At 50.0% G+C, this 16,841-nt stretch overlaps 1 protein-coding gene across 1 annotated transcript in view; it reads left to right on the top strand.

Moving 5' to 3' along the window:
• The window catches only part of NGF (nerve growth factor), a 64,086-nt gene extending 47,245 nt beyond the window's left edge, over nucleotides 1-16,841 (top strand). The window contains exons 2-3 of the mRNA XM_075559764.1: nucleotides 9,760-9,883; nucleotides 15,930-16,841. Coding sequence (XP_075415879.1) covers nucleotides 15,942-16,670 — 729 coding nt within the window. The 5' untranslated portion in view covers nucleotides 9,760-9,883; nucleotides 15,930-15,941 and the 3' untranslated portion in view covers nucleotides 16,671-16,841. The remainder of the gene's footprint in view (nucleotides 1-9,759; nucleotides 9,884-15,929) is intronic.

Genomic DNA, 16,841 nt, shown 5'->3' with positions numbered 1-16,841 from the left:
GGATTCTTTGACGAGTCTAGAAGCGTAGATGACGGCAAGGCCTGATTGGCTTCTTCTGGCCCTGCTGGTTTATGGAGAGCCTAAGAGGAGCCTTGGAGAACACTGGTCAGGTTCCTTTCATCCTTCTGAAGGTGGTGGAGGTGGGGTGGGGTGATGCTGGAGGTGATCGTAGTAGTCCTGGTGATAATGGTAGTGATGGGCGCGGTGGTGACTGCAGTCGTATGATGGTGGAAACGTTGTCCCGTTGGTGCTGGGGGTGGTAACAGGGCGGGTTTGTGGAGGACGTATTTGGGACCTGGTGGTGAGGATAGGGTGGTGGTAGTCCTGGGCATGGTGACAGTGGACAGTGTGATGTGGTGGGGTAGCAGTCCTGGCAGTGAAGGTGATGACAGCAGTGATGTTGGACGTTGGACGTTGGAGATAAGTTTGAATGAGAAACTTCACCCGGTTAGATGCTGTGGTAGCTTTGAGCCATAGGAGAGCCGGGGAGGACCGTAGGACTTAAGGAACAGAAACGCACAGGGAATTTGGTCCTGGTATCTGCCTACAACCACAGCACACGATTCGGGTCTTGCGGACAGTGTAGGTAAAGTGAACATTCATTGGGAGTCGCACATTAGTCTACCAGTTATGCTATTTGAGGTATTGTTTGTGGATACATATTTTTTCTTTTTATTTATTTATACTTTTTGTTCTCGAGAGGGATGGATAGATGCTACTTGGGAACGTGAAATTTGCGTCTGAGGGAAAAAAGGAGACACGGTTCAAAAGGAGGTGGGGAGAGGGTGCTGTCCAGAGGCACACAGATGGGTGAACGCTGCTCAGGGAGACAGGAACGAGAAGAGAACTTCTTCCAAAGCGAGGCCAGGCTGCTTTCGGCAGTGAGCGCCCAAGCCGGCCCTGATGGCTGTGGCCTGGAGGACACGGGCAGTTAGCGGTGGCAAAGGGTGACACTCTTTGGACGGGACCTGGCAAGAAGGAGTCCCTGGAAGGCCTTTGAGGTGCCGCCCTCTTTCAGACGGAGGCCCGCTGCCAGGCGCTGCACCCATTCACCCAGCGAGGGTGATCTGTGAATTCACAAATGGCTCTCCTGACGGGTCTGGGCACGCGGCGCAGCTCCGCGTGCTGGTCTGCTCCGCTTTTGTGTCTTTTCGTGGGTCGCAGCTCAACAATGAGGTGATGGCGGTCCCTGGCCGTTGCCCATCGTAACTGGTAGTCGAGCCTTCTCCGAGGGAACTGTGGGCAAGAGAGAAAATGAGCTCGCTGGCAGAGGGGTGCGGTGGGCACCCCATCTGTGTGCCCTGCTGAGCCCTGGCGAGGGCGGCAGCCGCAGTGCACCTGCCCGCCCACGACACGTGGCGTTCTTGGTCCTGGCTGGTCCAGCCTCTTGCCAGCGCGGAGCCTCCACCAGTTACCCAGAAATCTAAATTGGGACCACTTGCTAGTTTCCAGTGTCATGTTCAATGATGATTTACCTGGGTTGAATCATCTGACACAGCTGTGCAAGGAGTTTTCAATTTCATTCAATAAACATTCATTAAGTGGGACCCTGGGGCAGCCCCCCAAACCTCAGAAAGTCAATGAGCTAGCAGATGCCTGAATGTGCCCCAATCCCAGGAAGACTCCCTTCACAGAGTATTCTCCTTGGGACTCCCTTCCCTGGGAGGCAGCCATGATCCTAAGCAAAGATGCTAATTCACCGTCCACGGCCTGGCCAGTAGGGTGGCGGGACCCTCAGCTGCGACACTGGGAAAGAGGGAGCAACTGCCTCTCTCTGACTCCGACTCTGACAGATCCTTTCAAAAGCCAGTGTTGGAGTCCTTTACGCAGCATCTCTGTTGGCGAATGAGTGAGATGGTGGCCCTGCGCACCGCCAGCCATGCACACCGCCAGCCATTCCAACCAGGCTTGGGACAGAGAGCGTGGGAGACTTTCCATTCCAAGCAGGAGAGTCAGATGGGAGCATGCCCTGGACAAGGCGCATCTGCTTTCTCTACTGCACCCAGCTTTGCCGCTAGCTAAGTCCTGCTTTGTCTAAGTGTCTTTCATCATATTGACAAGAAGAGTTCATATTTGTTTAACACCAATTGGATGCCGGGCATTGTGCTAAATGCTTATTTTATTCATCTAACCCAACCTGGAAGGTATAATTGCTGCCATTTTAGAGAAGCAGCACTGAGGTGCAGGGGCACAGAGAGGTTAGGTCACTCAGGAAGGGTCACACAGCTAGCAGCTGGTGAAACTGGTCTTCACCCAGCCCACCTGTCAAGGGAAGCAACTGACTGCAGAGGTACTAATGGGCCTTCACATCCCGAGCAGTGTACAGTTATGTGAAATCACAATGGAGACTCTGAAAGAAATACATTTGTTTCAATCTCACTATTCAAACGCTACCTGAATGGCTGGCTCATTTCTGTATGCTTGTGTGTATGTGGGTGGACCAGGAGGAGAGGGGAAGGCTGTCTCATGTTTGGGATGTCTAAGTACCCACCAGGCTCTGGGTCCCTTGGGACAGATGCACTGTGGGTCTCTTGCTTGCCCAGAGAAAACTTCTCCGGTGCAGGGTTTTCCTTGTGTGCGGGATGTCCTGCTCAAATGAAGCTCAAAGGTGAAAGCTTAGATGGCTGGGAATGGTGAGAAATAGAGCTCGATGAGGATCCAGTGGCCTGAGAAGGGACCTCTGCTCTGCTCCTGAGATAATGGGGGACTTCCAGGCAACCCCGTCTCATAAGCTTCAAAAGCGCCTAGCAAATGGTCCTTCATCCTAGTTAGCCACCCCACGACATTCCCCACCTCCTCAGCAGGCATCCATGTGCCTCGGTGGCAGGAGCCCACTTGGGGCTGGGCTAGTGAAAATGATAGATGGGAAGTCGCTAACACCACACAGCCCCGCCCCTCCCATCCCCCACCAAACAGACGTGGAAATAAATTCTTCGTTTTCAGCTCTTATCTGAGCCTCGGGTTACCTGGGATTTGCATGTGCTACATGTCCAGGCAAAGCTAGGCTTGAGTTATCTCTTTCCTGCCTTGAGTCAGATTTTCTGGGTGTGAAGTCAGCAGACAAGCCAGGAAATGTCAGCCCTGCAGAGCCAGAGAGCCCAGGCTCGGTGGCGGCTGTCACTCAGAGTGGTGTGGAGTGGGAAGGGGTCTGACATGCCCTCGGACCCCACTTCTCCCTGCGGTGCCTTTGGTGCCAACTCCTGCCATCCATGTTTTCCTGGTGCAGCGGGTGGAGGTGCAGCGATGCCTGCGGTAGAGCTGAAGTCCCGCTGCTTGAACGAAAAGGCTTTCATCTCATGGACACGTTTCAGAGGACGGGTGGCACTTACTGGAATCCTCACATACCAAGCCCATGGCTCATCCCCGAGCCCTCTGTACCTGAAGGGTGTTTAAAGCCTCGCTTGTTCGAAGCCCCAGACCTCTGCGTGTCTGTGAAGGCGTTTGTTTCCTAGTCTGCTTGAGACCCATGGATCTTCAGTTTGTCCTAATTTCTGGAGTTACATCTGAATCTCATTATAGACTTCTGGCTGTAACGTATCTTGCCCTATTGCACGGAAAACATACCGCACACCGAGAGGAGAGGGCTAGCTTAAAAAGAGCCAAGGATGTTCAAGTCCGCAAAGCAAATAGAGTGAAGAGCATGGCTCCGGGGTCACACTGATGAGCACCGTGGTGTGTTCATGGCTCGGTTTCATCCCAGCTCGTCATCAGAGGGCCATCAAGGGTTGCACACCTCCGCCGGTGCAGGTACTAGTGGCGGCATGCTTACCTAATCCGAGCGACCTCTCTTGGCCCAATCTGCCCGCCCTCCGTCCCAAGTATGGGAAGAACAGACCCGGGGAAGGTCCAAAGCAGAACTGAAATGGATCGTTTTTCCTGTGGTTTAAGCGTCAGCCAGTTGGAACCAGGGAAATGTTTTCTTAAGGTCGTAGAGAAGTTTGAAAAACGACTGCATTGTTTTTGGCACGCAAATGTAGATTATAGATATATCGTGAGTCTTACTAAGTTGATGGGCTATCCCAGGGACTGTTATTTCAGCAGCACATTCTTGCAACATACACGGCTCTCAGCTCTGTAATAGAAGGTTACTGAGTGTTTAGATGTCTTATCTCCTACAACATCCATGTCACTGCAATTACCAGCTCCATGTCAACCTCTCAGTGGTGTTGGCCAACACACAGGCCACGAATGCAGTCAGGTGAAATACCAGGCAGGTCAGAGCTGGCCACACACAATAGTAAATACTCACATTCATAGAAAATACTCTTAGATCCTGAAGCTCATGGTCAGCCAACCACAGTGCCTTCTTCCTTAAGCTGCCTGAGTCTCTGAGGTCCAGACTGAAAGAGGATATCAGACTCCCGCCCCATCATCTCCCAAGGAGTCCTAAGCCTATTCTTCTTTTAGGGAAATGTGGCAAAACATTTCAGAACCGTGGCACCAGACATTGAACTCAGCTTTTCTAAACCTTGATGCTTCCCTGAGCCCTTGGTGCCAAATGCACAATTTTCCCATTTTCCCTCTGGAGATGTCAAAACCACTGAACAGCTAAAACACATCAAATCATCTCAAAATGGCCCCAATTGACTCCCCCCCCCCTAAATAAAGAGCTCTTACTCAGCAAACCTTGTGCTCATATAGACTATTAGAAAACTTCTGATTAGGCTGAAAATTAGTCAAACACAGACACACAGACAAAGATTCCAAATTCTGCTTCTCTTTGTGTAAGTGTACAGGGTCAGTCAGCATTTGGACAAACGCAGAGAAGAGGGGACAGATAGGACCACTGACAGACACAGTGACGATCACAGCAACAGGACCAATAATGATGATTTGGCTCACAATAACATCTTCTTACTATTCGATCAATCTAGTGAGTTTCCCCAACCAGTACATTCCTGTTTGACCCCCTGCTGAAAAATTACATTTATATTTAGAGACAGAATCAGAATCAATAGTTCCACCAGATCCCTAAGTGATTACTATAGGTCTCCAGGTAATTCTTATGTATACTTAACTTTTTTTGGTGGTGGGGGTGGGGGGTGGGGGGGAACTCAGAAGAACCTCTGGCTCTTGCTTGCTCTCTACCATCCTCCCTAGAGACAGTTTTGCTCACTTAGAAACTGGGAGTTACCGGGACTCCTTTTTTGAAGTCTAAAGAACATAATAAGAAAAGTTAGTGTGCCTACTTTAAATAAAGTGAGGAGAGAGCCCATCTCATGTACATCATCTAAACACATAGTTGCTGCTGAGTGGATCCCAACCCAGAGCCACCCCACGTGTGTCGGGGAGAAGTGGACTCCACGGGGCTGTCCATGGCTGAGTTTCCAAAAGTAGACTGCCAGACCTTTCTTCCAAGCCGTCTCTGTGTAGAAACACCTGCCCCTCTTTTGGTTAGCCTCTGAGCACTCCCAAAGACTGGGTCAGAAAACTAGGTTTGCCTATTTCATACAAAGCCAAGAGAAAATCTAGAGCTATCCTTGTACATAGTTTAGATTGCCAAAGTCGTTATAAAAATCCCCTTGACTGAAAAAAGAGAGTCTCTGTCAGGATCTATCAAACTCCTCGAGAATATAAAACCCCACAATACACTGGACTCAGATGTGGCAGTCACTGTTAGATCACCAGCTGAACATTATAGATGACAGAGATTTTTGCATAAGAGATAAATTAAAGGTGTTGTCCTGATGGATTTCCTCTATGCAGCTAGTCAGGGTTCTGGGGAGCTTACGATATGGTTACATTTTTCCAAAGCAAATTTCAGGTGTGTTCAGGGGCACATTGATGGAATCTACAAAGTCAAGCACACCTAGGTCTCCCGTGAATGCATCCTAAGTGCCCTCAGTGAAAGTCTCAGAGAAAAGAGCAAGTTCACCTTTGCAACTACAGGACGAGTTCTGGGTCCTGCAGTGCCAAACCACAGGTTTGTCCCTCACCTCAGCAGGGTCAAGACAAGAATAAGAGGGGGTCCACCTTTTCTTCTCACTTCTGCTTTACACCATAGGGCCCTCTTGCCCGGGGATGGGGACACCCAAGTCCACAGATCCAAAGTCTATGCAAATGATTCTCCTGACAATAGTCTTACCTTGACTTCTAGGTGTTTGCATTGCTGCTGCCCCTGGAAGGGTGGAACTGGGGAAGTGTCTGGAAAAGGCTCGGAGCCGCCTGAGTAGGCGTCCTGGGGTCTGAGTCTGGAGAGAACGATCTGTTGAGGGAGGGAGGGTTGGCCCTGGGTTGGTACTTTCTCTGCCCCATGGAACCCTCACCCCATAGAGAGGTTGCAGCTGGAAGAGGGTAAGCTCTAAAGCAATGGCCATCCACTCTAGTATGCATTAGAATAATTTGCTCAGGTTCAAGCTCACTGCCATCAAGTCGATGCCAATCACAGAGGCCCTATAGGTCAGCATAGAACTCTCCCTCGGAGATTCAGAGACTATAGCTCCTTACAGGAGTAGAAAGCACCATCGTTTGCCCACGTAGCTATGGCAGATGGTTTCGAATTGCAGGCTTTGCAGTTAGCAGCCCAACATGTAACCACTAAGCTCCCAATGCTCCTCAGAACCATGGGCAGGGCTTTTTAAAGCACAGACTGCCGGGGTCCACCCTAGAGCTGATTCCATCAAGCTGTGGTGGAGCCCAAGGATTTGTCTTTCTAATAGATTCCTAGATACTGACTCAGTGATGCAGTGTCTTTGGACCACACTTTGAGAACCAATGCTGAAAACCATGAGGTCTAGGGTCTAGAGGAAATGGCTAGATGGCATGGAACCTGGTCTTGAGATGAGCTGGGATTTGTTTTCATGCGTTTACCAAAAAGTCAAGAGCTGTGTGATTTCTGCTTAATTGATTTCTCTGTGAGAAAAGATAAGACTTTAGAAGTGGGTACGCATTTCAGTTATTTTCCCTAATATCTTTGTATTATAAGCTGGTAATATTTAAAATTGCTTCATTTTAGAGGCCCAACCTTTACAAGTATGAGTCTAAAAACATAACAGCTATGAAAAGCATGGTGTTTCACTATTTCAGACAGGGAATTGTTGGTCAGTATCAACTTTCAGGCGCCCTGATAGTACAAATGTGAATTGCTCAGCTGCTACCCAAAAGGCTAGAGGTTCACACCCACCCATAGCAGCTCCAAGGGAGAAAGAACTGTGTCACATGAAGTTGCTCCAACCCACCCCACCCGGAGCTGTCAAGTTGATTCTGACTCAATGCGACACAGTGTAGAGTTGCTGAGAGTGTAACTTTGTATGGGAGTGGATAGCCTCATCTTCCTCCCAAATGAGAAGGCCAAAGGCCCTGTATAAATGCTAAACAGGGTCTCAAACACATCAACCAGGCATCCAGATGAACTTGAAAGCAAACCCTGACATGCACCAAGGTGGGTTGGACCAGAAATTATGGATTCTTAGACAACTCCCACCCCACCTAGGCTCCAAGACCAGGGAATCCCTTGTGGTTGGTCTAGCATTTGTCAAAAAAAAAAAAAAGAGAGAGCGAGAGAGAAAGAGAGACAGTTCTGCTAGGAGTTGTGGAAATGTTTAATTCAAACTCTCTGGTCTTTTAGATTGGAAGGAAGTCCTCCAGATTCATATTGGAATATCCAAAATATTTCCAGAGAGTTACTTCCCTGGTTATCCCATAGATTTAAAATGGAGACATATCTTTTACACATGCAAACTTTCATTCAAGATATAAGTTCACAGGAGTGAGCTGTGCAAACTCATTATCCCCTACAAGTCTGCCATCCTCCACATGCCCCATATTAATTGTACTAAGCCAGGCTGGCCCTCTGGCCTGTCCTTGAAGCCTGTGACTCAGGCTTCCCTTTTCATCCCTGACTTACAAAATGAATGCCTACTCATCCTCAAGGTCCATGTGCAAATGCTACGTCCTCCCGGAACTAGTCTCTGGCTGGCTGGTCCATCATACTTCCATTCTATCCTTCGCACGCTGTGCTTTCAGTGTTTGTTCACGTATTTGCCCGTCCTCACCTCTGCATGATTTGTTCTTGGAAATTCAGAATTATGCTTTATTTGTGTGTGTGTCTCTAGCACCTAGCGTAGTGACAAAGATAGGATTTGAAATTTTAAATCTCTAATGAATGAAATAGATGAATCACAATGTCTGGGTAAGGGGAACTTTACTTAAATAGTAGGAATGCAGATTGGATACATTAATCTTGTAGAATACACATGATTCAGTCTAGAACTACCATCTATCTATACCAGCTTCTCATCCGAAAGAAAAGGAGGTCCAGAGAGACTTCAAGATGTCCAGTAATCAATTCAGTATCAGGGTGAATTGGACCAGGAGGCAGGTCTGTTGGTTGTAATCCGGTCCACCTGTCAGGTTTGACCACAGCTGCACATGAAAGTCAGACACTGTTTTCCATGAGGTTTGGGGCTTATAGGAGTGGTGGGAGTTATAAAGAGAATACAAAAAGGGGGTTAAAGATGACTGCCCTGCTAGAACTGCTTGGGAAGACTGGGGCACACACACCCCTCTACCAGATCTGTAATAGACATAATCATATACTTTGGTTTTTTTAAGTGATGTCATTCTCTCCTTACATCCCTCCATTATCCTTCCTATTGCTTTGAGGAAGACTTAGCACCTTACTATGGTCCTGGAGAGCTGGCTCCTCCTTACCCCAGTGCTCAGTAATGGTCATTGCTCATTGATTTTCACATCAGGACCTTTGTCCCGATCCTTCTGTCTGGACCGCTCTCTCCTAGCTCTTTGCCATTCTCCAGGTTGTGACCTGAAGACAACTCCCCAGAAAACTTCCCCGAGCAGCCTGAAAACCTAGCACACAAGTTCTTTCCTGTGCCTGCTGGTATCCCTTACTGCCTGTGCTGCTTGCTTCCTTCTGACACGTAAGAAATCCAAAGATGCCGTGCGTGCACAGACGCTAGGCTCCATGAGAACAGAGACCCGGGCTGTCGTATCTGCTGCTGCATCTCTAGAGCCTAGAATAGTGCTTGGTACATAGTAGGTGCGCAGGAAATATTTGCTGAGTGACTGAATAAATACCTATATAATTCTGGTTTATGTGACTAAAGGAACAATCGACACCTCCAGTGCGTCTAGAAAGCGTCACCTCAAATGGAATGAAAGTGTGTTCTCCTTGTGTCCTTTCCACCATTTCCACTTCCTAGAATTTAACCTGCAGCATGGTTCTCTGAGAGCCACGCCCCAGTTCTGCAAGAGCGCCAAAAATGGCCAGATGGTCTTCATGGCCGTCAGTGACGGGCACTTCTTATGAAAGCAACAATGTGTTCTGAATTGTCAGGACTTCCCCCACCCTGGTGTAGGATTTATTGTGATTCGGTGGGTTTAGAGTTGGGCCTCCATGGCCAGTGGGTCATGAGAACACCTCCCACTTTGCTGCTGGATTTATCAATCTACTGGCACAGGACTCGGGTGTGAGTCGGGAGGCACCTGTACTGGATGTTGGGTTAGATAAGGATTGTGTCGGCATACACCAAGAAGCTTTGGCACAAAAGTGACAAGAAGGGACCCTCTTCTCCCACTCCCAACCCCATTCCATCCATGCAAGATCAGACCCCTAGTAATTTCAGTAGTTTATAGCTAGCTCCTTTTTTTTTTTTTTTTTTTAACCTATGCAGGTAAAATCCCAGACCTCAGGGAATGAGGGCTTGTCCTATTGGCACACCCTCCCCTCCTGCCTAGAGCCTGGCATCCATCTGCAGGAGTGTGGTGGTGTGCCCATCTAATGGTAGCTCTCTTCCACAGAGTCCTGGCCGGTGGTCGTGCAGTCCCGGGGGCTGGATGGCATGCTGGACCCAAGCTCAGCTCAGCGTCTGGGCCCAATAAAGACTTTACCAAGGGAGCAGCTTTCCGTCCTGGCCACACAGAGGTAAGTGCCCAAGGGGCATCTGCCTCACAAGGGCTCATCCCTCTGGAGCTTCCAGAAGCACGACCCCCCCCTCCCCCATGTGACAGCTGGGAAGAAGACCTGGCTGAGAGAGAGAGGGTGGGACCCAACTGCTGGTCCCTGACCCTGGGATGGTTCATAACCACCCGGACAATGCATGCTCTAGGAGCAGTTTGGAATGGGAATGGCCTTGAGCTCTCAGGGGATCCCACACCTTCCCAGGCACATGTTAAGAATCTAAGCTGCCCCATCTCTAAAAAGTAATATGCAATCGAGGCATCTCTCAGACCCTGCACATCACTCCCTGAGTGGTCTCAGCAGTTGACCTTCCTCATCATCCTCAACCCCAATAGCCCACAGAGTGGAGGGATGGGGACAATTCTGGTACAGGGATCTGGCAAGCCTGGCTTTGAGTTTCAGTTCTGCCGGGTATCTGACTGTGATCTACTTTACCTCACTGAGTCTGCTTCCTCATCTGTAAAATGGGACTAATGTGTGTCTCTCCGGGTGGCACTGATGATTCATGAGATACTCATGCGCAGTTCATGATAGGTTTTATACTTATAATCTGGCCTCATTCATATTAAGAGGTACTTCTAAAAATTCGACCTAGTAGGTTCTATTCCTTCAATGCTGCCGGCACACCTGTCCTGGAAGAGACCAATAAATCCACAGGGGCCTTTACCTGCTGCTGTTTCTGGTACATATATCTATCATGGGCATGTTAGTTACTTTGGGACAGAGTCTTTATGATTCTCAGGAGCTCTGGAGGGATAGTGGTTAAGTGCATGTCTGCTAACCAAATGGTTGGTGGTTCGAACACATCTGTTGTTCCGAGGGAGAGAGATAAGGCAATCTGCTTCCATAAAGCTTTACAGCTTAAAAGGCGATGGAGCAATTGTACGCTGGCTTATAGGGCCACTCCAGGTCAGAATGAGGCTCTCTGACAATGGATTTGGTGCGGGGATTTTTATGTCACTCACAGACCTGACAATATCCCCAAGTATCTGGATCTGTGGCATCAGGAATGTAAAACGTACAACTTGTTGAACAGAGTAGTCAGTTAGATGTCAGGCCTAAGTAAATGTACCCTACCACTCGCTGTGGACTTGACTGTGACATACAGCGCCCCCTGCGTGTCAGAGTCGAACTGTGCCCCCTCAGCTTCCCAGGGGGCCAAGTTTTCATTTCAGGAGTAGAGGGCCAGACTTCTCTTCCAAGGTGCAGCTGGACAGATGAACTGCCTTCAGTTAGCAGCTGAGTCCTTACACCACCCAGGATGTCAAACATGCCGCCAGGACCTATCCGTCCCAGTGGACATGAGACCTCAGGCCAACCAACAGGCCAGGCACCCTCGTAATAAGTGCCTAGTTCCTGTCACTCCGCACAGACAGCAAGAAATAAGCACGCCGAGTCTTTAAAGGGAAGGCAGTGGCCAGTTTATATAATTAGTTTGCATAGTTTCCTAGGGTCTCTGAGACCCATTTCTGTCCTCTGTAAAGTTAAAAGATTGGGCTGGATGAGTGCTTCTCAAAGTGTGGTCCCCAGAATAGCAGCCTCAACAACACCAGGGAACTCGTTAGAAATGCAGATTCTTCAGGCCACGCCCCTGACTTACCTAATTAGAAATTGTGGGGGTGGGCTCCAGCTTTTGGTGGTGTAGCAAGCCCTCTGGGGGACTGTGACATTCCTGAGTTTGAGAACCACTGGATTTGAAATATCTGCCTGCCCTCAAGTCTACTTCCTTCCTGTTCTTGAACTCACACCGTGACCCATAGGACAGGGTAGAACCGTCCCCTTTGGAAGCTGATGAACAGGAAGCAAGATGCTGAAGCAGCAGGGTCACAGGCTGCTGGGTGCAAAGGTAAAGGAATTTGAGGTCAGTCAAATACATCCAAGGTTGCCAGGCTACTGCTGGCTCCTGAGATGGGCAAGTGACACACCAGGAGCTTGATGAACCAGATGCAGGATCTAGCTCTAGCAAAAGGTGAAGGACAAAAAGCGCCCAGCTCTGCTCGGATACACTCTTACACCAAAGGCCACATCCCCAAGGCGGTGTCATCAGTCTGAGACCTGACTGATCAGTTAGGCTCCACCCCTCCCTTCACCCAGGAATGTCTAGGGGACATAAGCTCTAACCATCACATTCCCACTCCATCCTGACTGAGATGCTGCAAGGGGTTCTGGGTTGTATCCTGTCAATACATTCCTTTGTGGCAGCGCAAGACACCCCAGGGACAGTGCCTTGGTCAGTGGAGGGCACTGAGTTCCTCTCTCGCTCCACACAGGCAGCATGAACTAAGCGTGCCTGGGTCTTTAAAGGGGAGACAGTGGCCAGTTTACATTTAGAGCAGAGGCCAAGTGTGAAACAAGAAGTGACCCTTGGCCCACTCTCAGAATGCAGAGTGAGATTGATGAGGAGGAGGAAGCTGGATTTCTTCAGCCACAAGAATTCCTTCTCTTGCCAAGAGCTAGTGACCCTGGCTAGCTATTCTAATCACTGGCCTGAGAATTACTGAGAGATCTTGGCACCCCTCTCTCGAAGGCAGACATTATCTTACTCCCTTCTGCCACCCACCTCCACAGGCACTGCTGCCAAGCCAAAGACAGCAGGCCTCCAAGCCACGAGCAAATATTTGGGACTTTTGCTGAGCTCTGGTTGGCGCAAATGGTTAAAGTGTTTACATAACCAAAATGTTGGCAGTTGGAACGAACCCAGAGAGGTGCCTCGGCAGACAAGCCTGGAGATCTGCTTCTGAAAAGTCACATCTCTGAAAACCCCATCAAACCTCAAACCATTGCTTCGGCGTCCATTCCAACTCACAGGGACCCAAGAGAAATGAGTATAACTAACGACTCCTTGGGGTTTCTGAGACTGTAAATCCCTTCAAGAACGCACAGCCTCATCTTTCTCTCTCACAGGGACTGGTGGGGTTGAACCACCAACCTTGCAGGTAAAGAGTTGAGAATGGAGACCAATGTCACGAGATGTTCTCAGAGCAGTGCCCCAAAGGCTGACTGGGTGACAGGCAGGGAGGAAAATGCAGCCCCGTCAAGATCTGAAGTTTGGAGCTGATGGAGGAAAGAATAATGGATCCATTAAGAGAAAAAGAAAGACGCAGAGAAGCGGTTTGAAAAAATGGAGAATGGTGATCCAAAGAAGAGAGCTGCCAAACTACACTGTAAATCATCAAGTGCTCCAGGATGGGGCTGCCGCTGCTGAGTGAGGTGCCTGATCCCACTGAAGAGGATCATCATCATGAAGATTGAGTATGCGGATTTGGGTTCTGGATAGCTTGTATTTAAAATGCCAATATCCACCCAGGGTTTCCTGCCAGAAAACCGGAGGGTCATAACTGGCTAATAAAAGAGCCGGTACATTTGACATCTCGTCTAACAGAACCAGGTGTGCATAGGGAGGGGCGTCAGTGGCCCAAGAATTCCAGTCGCCTCCATAGAAGTTTGGTAATGGAGACCTTATGTCCATCTACACCTGAGATTTTCGTCCATTGTCCTTTACTAAATTCTAACAATTGTTACTCACATGGGCGTGAAAAGAAGAATTCCCCATCACGGGCTCACGCTATGACAGAAGGACCATCATACTGAGAAAATCTAAAGAAGGGGCTAAAGGCTGGAAAGAGCTGTCAACTGAATAAATTGACTGGAATTGGCTGGACGTTATCGGCAAGACCCTCAGCCAAAAGAATGAATGGCGGTCAAAGGTGTAGGTATACCATCAGCCCCTCTGCATGGCCGTCTGAGGGGATGTAGAAGACCTGGAGTAGGCAAAACACTTTTCCACATTACTGAAGAGAAAGAATTTGATAGTTTCCTTCTTGGTATCCTACCAAAGAGCTGTCTTTTTCTAGCGGAATGAAAGCATGTTACTGAGAAGAACGCATCCCTTCCAGATAGATCAGGAAAGCTGCCTGGGGCCATATGTACCATCAGATGGGAAAGTGTGTGCCATGGTGGACACGGGTCCAATGATGGCCTCGCCAGCTGCCTCACATTCACTCTTTCTTTCATTCTGTGTATAGACTTTGAGGACCTGCAGCGATGCTCAGCACCGCTCCTGGGTCCAGGGATATTAAATACTTTTAAAGGGGCCTCAGTGGGACAGACGTGTACATGATTGAGCACAACACCAAGAAAGGGGAGAGGTTGTGCACAAACCATGACGGAAGCCCAGGAGGTACAGGCTGAGGGCTGTGTTTGAGTATCTACAGGGCACGAACAGGACAAAACTCAGCCCTTAAAGATCTTACAGCCAGAAGGGAGACAGACTGTTCATTATCAAGCTTTTTCTTTAAAAGACTGATAGAGATCAAACAATGTGTTCTGAGAAGGCCTGTGTGAGGTATGCTCCGAGAACGGCTAAGCAGCCATGTAACTAGAAAAGGCCAAATCCTTGGCCATGAGGAGATTGAAATGACTCAGAATTGATACCGATTTCTCCAGCACATAGTTAATCCAAACAACAGCCGTGTGAAGTGATGCTCATTGTCCTCCTTGAAGCAATGAGGAACGAAGTGAGTGGGTGGCTGCTCTCTACTAACAAGTAGCTGGGCTAGGAATCCTGAGAAGGTCCTCTGACTGCAGGTCCAATGCAGAGGGGAGTTTTGTTCCAGGAATTCAGCAAGGCAGAAATGCACGGACGGCTACGTTCAGCCTTGAATGAGCTCACTTTTGATGGAGGTGATCTGAGAAGCCCTCCTGGAGGAGACGCTATCTGAAGCAGGCTAGAGAGCGAGTAGGGAGTAGAAGGACATCTGAGGGTGGGAAAGACAGATGTGGGAAGAGATAAAATTGGAACTTTGGAGAGCACTCTTTCTACAGGCAGTCTCTAAGCCTACCCAGAAGATCTGGGGACATTGAACTAGAGATCCTTCCGCAGGTGTGGCTCGATGCTCACCCAGTGGGCAGGTGAGGGATCCTTCAGGGAAGAGTAATTCGCTTCTCCTTGTCCAGGGAGTGGTCTCTGCATGGTGGGTGTCTGCATGCAGTGTGGAGCCCTGCCCAGCAGATACCCAGAGAGGTTTGCACTGCCTCTAAGTGGCGGATCGATCCAAACAATAGATAGTAAAGACAATACAAAGAAAAGGCGTGCCGCTTAAGAATAAAAGACAGGGGAGGAGGGGCAGGACGGAGGGAGTGAGGGAAGCAAGATGGCTGCAAGGATAGACTGACCAGCTTTGGATATTCTTTCTGGTCCAGGTTTTGGTGACTTTAAGCCCATTGGTTAATTGACTGTGGCCCCATTCCCTTATATGTGAAAGACTGGTGATAAAGGCTAGCCTGACTCACGGACCAACGCAAACTTGGGAGGAACACATTGGGAAAGTGTAAAAACATGACTCAGACAGAAGCAGTAGCAGTAGCATGTTTATATGTGAGGGGCATGGATGGACGCTCGGAGATAGTTTTGTTGTCGTTTGCCCAATCTGATGCGTCTGGGCTTCACCACAAGGGCTGGGCCTACGGCTTCTTTCTGAAGAGGCGCTACTCAGTTACGCAGTGCCTGGGATGGGTCCCCGGCAGGGGAGGGCCACCAGCAGCACCGTGCCACCTGACACACTCCTTCTGGGACGGCTGTTCAAGCGCAGGGGGAGACTTGGTGCCCGCGTCACCCTGCCCACTGCTGCCACAAGCCGGCAGAGCACACCAGGGATGGCACGGCACGTGCTGCTTTGGCCTCCTACCGGCCTGCTGAGCAGCCTTGCAGGGCTCTGTCTCTGCTTGGAAAAGGCTGTGCCATAGGCGGGGTGCCCACAACCCCCAGGGCGTCCGAGTCGACCAGGAGTGATCCCTGAAAGCAGCTTGAATTGCTGGATGCCAGCAAGTGTGTGGGGCTCCGTAGAAGGGTGATTGCTGCTAGCCTGGCCTTTCAGCCTGGGGTGCCTTCTAGGGTCACCTTGCCGGGACACCACCCGACTACCGTCTCCGGGCTATCTCAGGAGATGGGCTCCGAGGGGCTCCGCAGCCCAGCACCCGTGTGCTAACCCTCCTTTCTGTTCCCTTGCAGGCGCGTAGCGTAATGTCCATGTTGTTCTACGCTCTGATCACAGCGTTGTTGATCGGCATACAGGCGGAACCACACGCAGAGCGCAATGTCCCAGCAGGACACGCCATCTCCCTAGCCCACTGGTCCAAGCTTCAGCTCTCCCTGGACACAGCCCTCCGCAGAGCCCGCAGCGCCCCGGCTGGGGTGATCACCGCGAGGGTGGCAGGGCAGAGCCGCAACATCACCGTGGACCCCAAACTCTTTAAAAAGCGGCGGCTGCACTCACCCCGCGTGCTGTTCAGCACCCAGCCCCCATCCGACACCCTCGAGGCGCAGGGCCTGGACTCCGAGCCCCGCGGCGCGGCCGCTCTCAACCGGACTCACCGGAGCAAGCGGTCGGACTCCACCCACCCCATCTTCCACAGGGGCGAGTTCTCCGTGTGCGACAGCGTCAGCATGTGGGTTGGGAATAAGACCACCGCCACGGACATCAAGGGCAACGAGGTGATGGTGCTGAAGGAAGTGAGCATCAACAACGTTGTGTACAAACAGTACTTTTTTGAGACCAAGTGCCAGAACCCCGATCCTTCGAGCACCGGGTGCCGGGGCATTGACTCGAAGCACTGGAACTCGTACTGTGCCCCCAATTACTCCTTCACCAGGGCGCTGACCCTGGACGCCAGTCAGACAGCCTGGCGCTTTATCCGCATCAACACGGCCTGCGTATGCGTGATCAGCAGAAAGACTGGGAGAAGAGCCTGACACCCCCTACCCACCCCTACACCCTTCCTCGGACCCCCACCCACCCCACGTCCACTCTCCTGGGCCCCTCCCTACCTCAGCCTGTAAATTATTTTAAATTATATTGACTGCATGGTAATTTATAGTTTATACAGTTTTAAAAAATCATTATTTATTAAATTTTTGGAAGCA

This window comes from Tenrec ecaudatus, chromosome 1, assembly GCF_050624435.1.
Source record: "Tenrec ecaudatus isolate mTenEca1 chromosome 1, mTenEca1.hap1, whole genome shotgun sequence".
In the NCBI taxonomy this organism is placed as follows: Eukaryota; Metazoa; Chordata; class Mammalia; order Afrosoricida; family Tenrecidae; genus Tenrec; species Tenrec ecaudatus.
The sequence above is the reverse complement of the archived record's forward strand: the minus strand, read 5'-3'. Positions and strand labels throughout refer to the sequence as shown.